The 4,497-nt window shown below is 27.0% G+C and overlaps 1 protein-coding gene across 1 annotated transcript; it reads left to right on the top strand.

Moving 5' to 3' along the window:
- The first annotated feature begins 928 nt into the window (after positions 1-928).
- LOC106760972 (plasma membrane-associated cation-binding protein 1) lies at positions 929-2,204 on the top strand. Its single transcript, XM_014644430.2, has 4 exons — positions 929-1,124; positions 1,198-1,287; positions 1,391-1,475; positions 1,562-2,204. The coding sequence occupies exons 1-4, from the start codon at positions 1,014-1,016 to the stop codon at positions 1,897-1,899; spliced, it is 624 nt and encodes a 207-aa protein (XP_014499916.1). The 5' UTR covers positions 929-1,013; the 3' UTR covers positions 1,900-2,204.
- Positions 2,205-4,497: the final 2,293 nt, after the last annotated feature.

Raw genomic sequence — 4,497 nt, 5'->3', positions numbered from 1 at the left:
TGACAATGTCTTGATATAAATTCACGCATACAAAAGTTTACTTAAACCAAATTATGAAAGTACAAGTATTTTAATCTCATTTAATCGGAATATATTCCAAAAATATATATGAAATAGTATTTATTAATATTCCCCTTTTCCAAAATAGAAGAGGGTAGGGTATATCTACATCGAGGGTTTGTAGACCCTACAACAAGTGATGATAAGTTTAGTTAGAATTTGGGTTTATCCACACAGAAAGCATAGATTTAGAAGGTTATTTAGGCAGTCAAATAACGGTATTAGCCATTGATTTGTTTATATTATAAAGTGAAAAGAGTTTGAAGATTTTGGCAGTAGCATACCAGCTAAGCCATGTGCCAAGTTTCAATTGAGAAGTGAAATTAAACAGAAACGCATTTTTGTCTTGAACAATACCCAACGCAGATGATAAAGCCAAATTATGAGTTACAGATAAGCATCATAGCTATTAAAATCAATAAAAATTAATAAAATGATAGATAACATAAATACAAAACCGAAGGGACCCGCTTCTGATATTTGCCACCTATGGAATAAGTTTAGTGCCAACTGTCAAAACCTCCCTTCCCTTTTATACCCCTCTCCCACCCCACATAATTACCACATTAATCATATCTCTAAGACATAACTCTTTTAAAATTATGCTGTCTTTACCTCTTTGCCCTTCCTTCATCTTTGACGTTAACGTCTCATACTTGTTGCATGGACCGACAGAGTCATTTGAGCAGCACACTTTTGCTGGCATCAATGTGCAACATGTCATGCATGTAATTACCTTCCAATTTGAAGGTTCTTTTCTTTGCTTCTAACTTTGAAATATGTATGTATGTATGTATGATGTCTCTGCTGGATATTGGTGACTCAGTTCCTTCACAGTAACACATACTTATCATCATTTATATATCCCTATTGATTTTGAAGGACAAGTGGCTTCAACACTTGCATTCATTCATATCTACTTTCAAGTGCCTTCAACACTTTGAAAACACAACATGGGCTATTGGAAGTCCAAGGTTCTTCCCAAGATCAAGAAGGTTTTCGAGAAGAATCCCTCCAAGAAAGCTGCTGCTGCTGAGGCTACCAAGTCCTTCGATGACTCTAAGGTTTCACACTCTTCTCAACCTTTTCACTCTTTTTTTCCTTCAACTTTTTCTTAATTTGCTGTTTTCTTTGTAGGAGGAATACAACAAAGTGTTTGAAGAAAAGAAGACTGAACTTCACACTAAAGTGGTTGAAATATATGAGGCTTCACCAACTGAAATCAAGGTGAGAACTCAGCATATACACACATATATATATATATGTAATAGAAGAAATAGAGAGAAAGAGCCAAACCATGATTGATTTAAAACTTTTTGTCACCTTGTAGAGTTTGGTTAAAGAACGCAACGAAGGAGGGCTAAAGAAGAACACCACACAAGTTCACAAGTTCCTAGAAGAGCTTGTTAAAATTGGTAAAGTGATTGTAACTGTGATCTCTGTTACTTATAAAGGAATGATTTCGAGTGTTTTTAACTGAGAGCTGGCGATAAAATTTCAGATTTCCCTGGATCAAAGGCGGCATCTGAAGCATCTTCTAAGTTTGGACCAACCTTGGCTTCGAGTTCGGTTTTCTTTGTGTTTGAGAAGGTGTCAACTTTCGTTGTTACAGAAGAGAAAGAAGAGAAGGGTGAAACTAAAACAGAAGAAACAAGTAGTAGTGTTGTCCAAGAGAGAGAGATAGTGGTTGAAGAGGAGAAAAAGGAAGATGAGAAAGCACAAGTAATAGAGACAAGTGGAGAGAAAAAGGTGGAAGAACAAGCAGCTGAAGCTGCTGCAAAAGAGGAAGAGAAATCTACTGAAGCAGCTGATCAGAAAGAAGAACCAGCAAAGGCTTGAAAAAGATGCAGCAGATATACTGTACTCTTAGTTTGCATATACTGAAAATTGTGACATAGCATTCCCTTATTCTTTTATTCCTGTGTAAAATCGGTTTTGTGGTGCTTAGTTTGATTTTGCTGCAGATTTGGTGATTAGTATGCATGTCAATGTTGTATGGTGAATTTGTTTTGTAATTTTCACTTTGATTTCTCATTCAAGAAATTGTAATAATAATTTGGTTCATGGAACCCTTCCTGTACCTATTTGTTGTTTCATTTAACAGTTGTCAGTCTTCCATTATGATGGAACTTCTGTTTGCCTTAGTTTATATTTATTTGTTTCTTCCTCTCTGTGTCAATTAACTGCCTTTGTTTTTTTTTAATATATATATATATATATATATATATATATATATATATATATATATATATGTACGTGTGTATGTGTTTAAATGTGATCCAATAAAAACATATTATGAGTAATTATTTTAGATAATATGAAATTGTTTTAAACATCGCTTTTTTTAAGCTAAAATTTTTTATAATGTTAATGATAATTTAGGGTATAATTCATAAATTAATTATAATTTTTATTTAATATTTATTTTAGAATTAAATATTTAAATTAATTACTATATTTTTTATGTTTAAAATTAATTTTCATTTAAAAAATTTCTTTTTAAGAAAAGAAAGAAATTAATGGGAAGTAATTAGTTTATGAGGAATAAAGCTACCAAACTAGAGAGTTTTAAATGATAACAAATATATTTAAATATTGAAGTGACATATATACTTATACATTGATCTTTGTTAATAATTGTGTAATATAATTAAATGAAACTTTATAAATTCAAAGTCTAATGGAAAAACCCTATATAATAATTGATAATATCTGAATTATTAAAATATAAAAATTATTTATTATAATAAACTATAACGCTTGTCTAATGTAACTGATATTAGGTTTCGCGTATTGTAAGCATCTCATTTTCATAATATTAAATTAATTTTAAATAAATATAGAGTGTGTTGTTTTTAATTAAAAAAATAAAGAGTAAATACATATATTTAAAAATTAATTATTGAAGAAAATTTAGATATTTTGAGAGGAGAAATAAAGGTAGACAACTTTGGTATACTGATTTTAATGAAAAATAGATTAAATTATTATAATTACTCATGAAGGATATTTATGTTGTATTTTGAATTAAGAAATTAATTATAGTTATCATTTTTGAGAAAACAATTAATTATATTATATCTGTTGTATTTGTTTTAAGAAAATAAGATTTATTGTTATAGAAATATAGTTATCAATTTTAAGAAAATAATTAATTATATTATATATGTTGCAGTTTTTTTAAGAAAATAAGATACTATTGTTATAAAAATTATCTGTTATTTATTGTATTTAGATTTTTTTTTTTTTTGTTCGTGTGGAATTATTGTTGTTGTTAATATAAATTATTGCTGCTGTTGATATAAATTATTATTGTTGTGATTAATATAATTAAAATGTTATAGTTGATATATATATATATATATATATATATATATATATATATATATATATAATTATTGTGGTTGATATTTTAAATATGAAAACTCTATTATTACAGAGAGTTCATTACTTATGTGAGAAAAGCATGTTCTTTTTTATTTGAAAAATATTGCTTATGAGATCTCTGAAATTAAGTACATAGAAGATCCTTGGTTACATTAGAGAGCAGAATGAATGATATTTAATAATATAAGATTTTACTTAAAATCTTGATTTTCTGAAAATTGATGAATTGGTTAAAAATTAGTAAACAATTATGATGATTGAAATTTTTTTTGTGTTTGATATTTTTTTTTTTATAAATAAAGAAATTACATAGAGAACCGATTACCTTGGATAGGGAGAGGAATAAAAGTTAAAATTTGGAGATGTTTCTCAATTTTTTTTGAGCATTTTATATTATAAAGTATTGTGTTAATTTGTGTAGTGAAAAATCAGTTCATAGAATTTCATTTTGGATATGTTTGAATTTTTTTAAAGGATATGTGTGGATTTAAACAACTTTAAAGAAGATATTTTCAATTATATATGTTTCATATTTGATAACAATTTATTTAGGATTCCACATTTTGTTTTTTATATTAAACAAAAGTAAAATTTATTGTCATTGATTTATATGAAATATATAATAATTAATTAATAGAATAGAAATAATGAGATGTTAGGCAAATGAGTAAGAACAAAAAATCAATAATTACATTATCATAATTAATCAAGACATTTTAATGAGAATATTGATTTATATCAATCAAAAATATAATATCTATAAATACAATATTAAGACACGTAATGATAACATCCATTATCATTATCTAAATTAAAGTTATGCTAACATATGTTCTCTATATATTAGTATTTGTATAATCGAAAGTATGAAATATGTAATATACTATACTTCAACGATGAAATGGAAGTTAGGAAGTCATAAAGCCATGGTAGTACATTTAGAGTGAGGTTTTTGGAAGAGAAAAGAAGAAATTTTGAATAAAGAGATATAAATAAAAAAATTATCCATGAAGTTATTAATGTTACAATACCAAAGGATTTATAGAGCTT

Source organism: Vigna radiata, chromosome 5 (genome assembly GCF_000741045.1).
Source record: "Vigna radiata var. radiata cultivar VC1973A chromosome 5, Vradiata_ver6, whole genome shotgun sequence".
NCBI lineage: Eukaryota > Viridiplantae > Streptophyta > Magnoliopsida > Fabales > Fabaceae > Vigna > Vigna radiata.
Note: the sequence above shows the minus strand (reverse complement) of the source record. Positions and strands in the feature narration are given on the sequence as shown.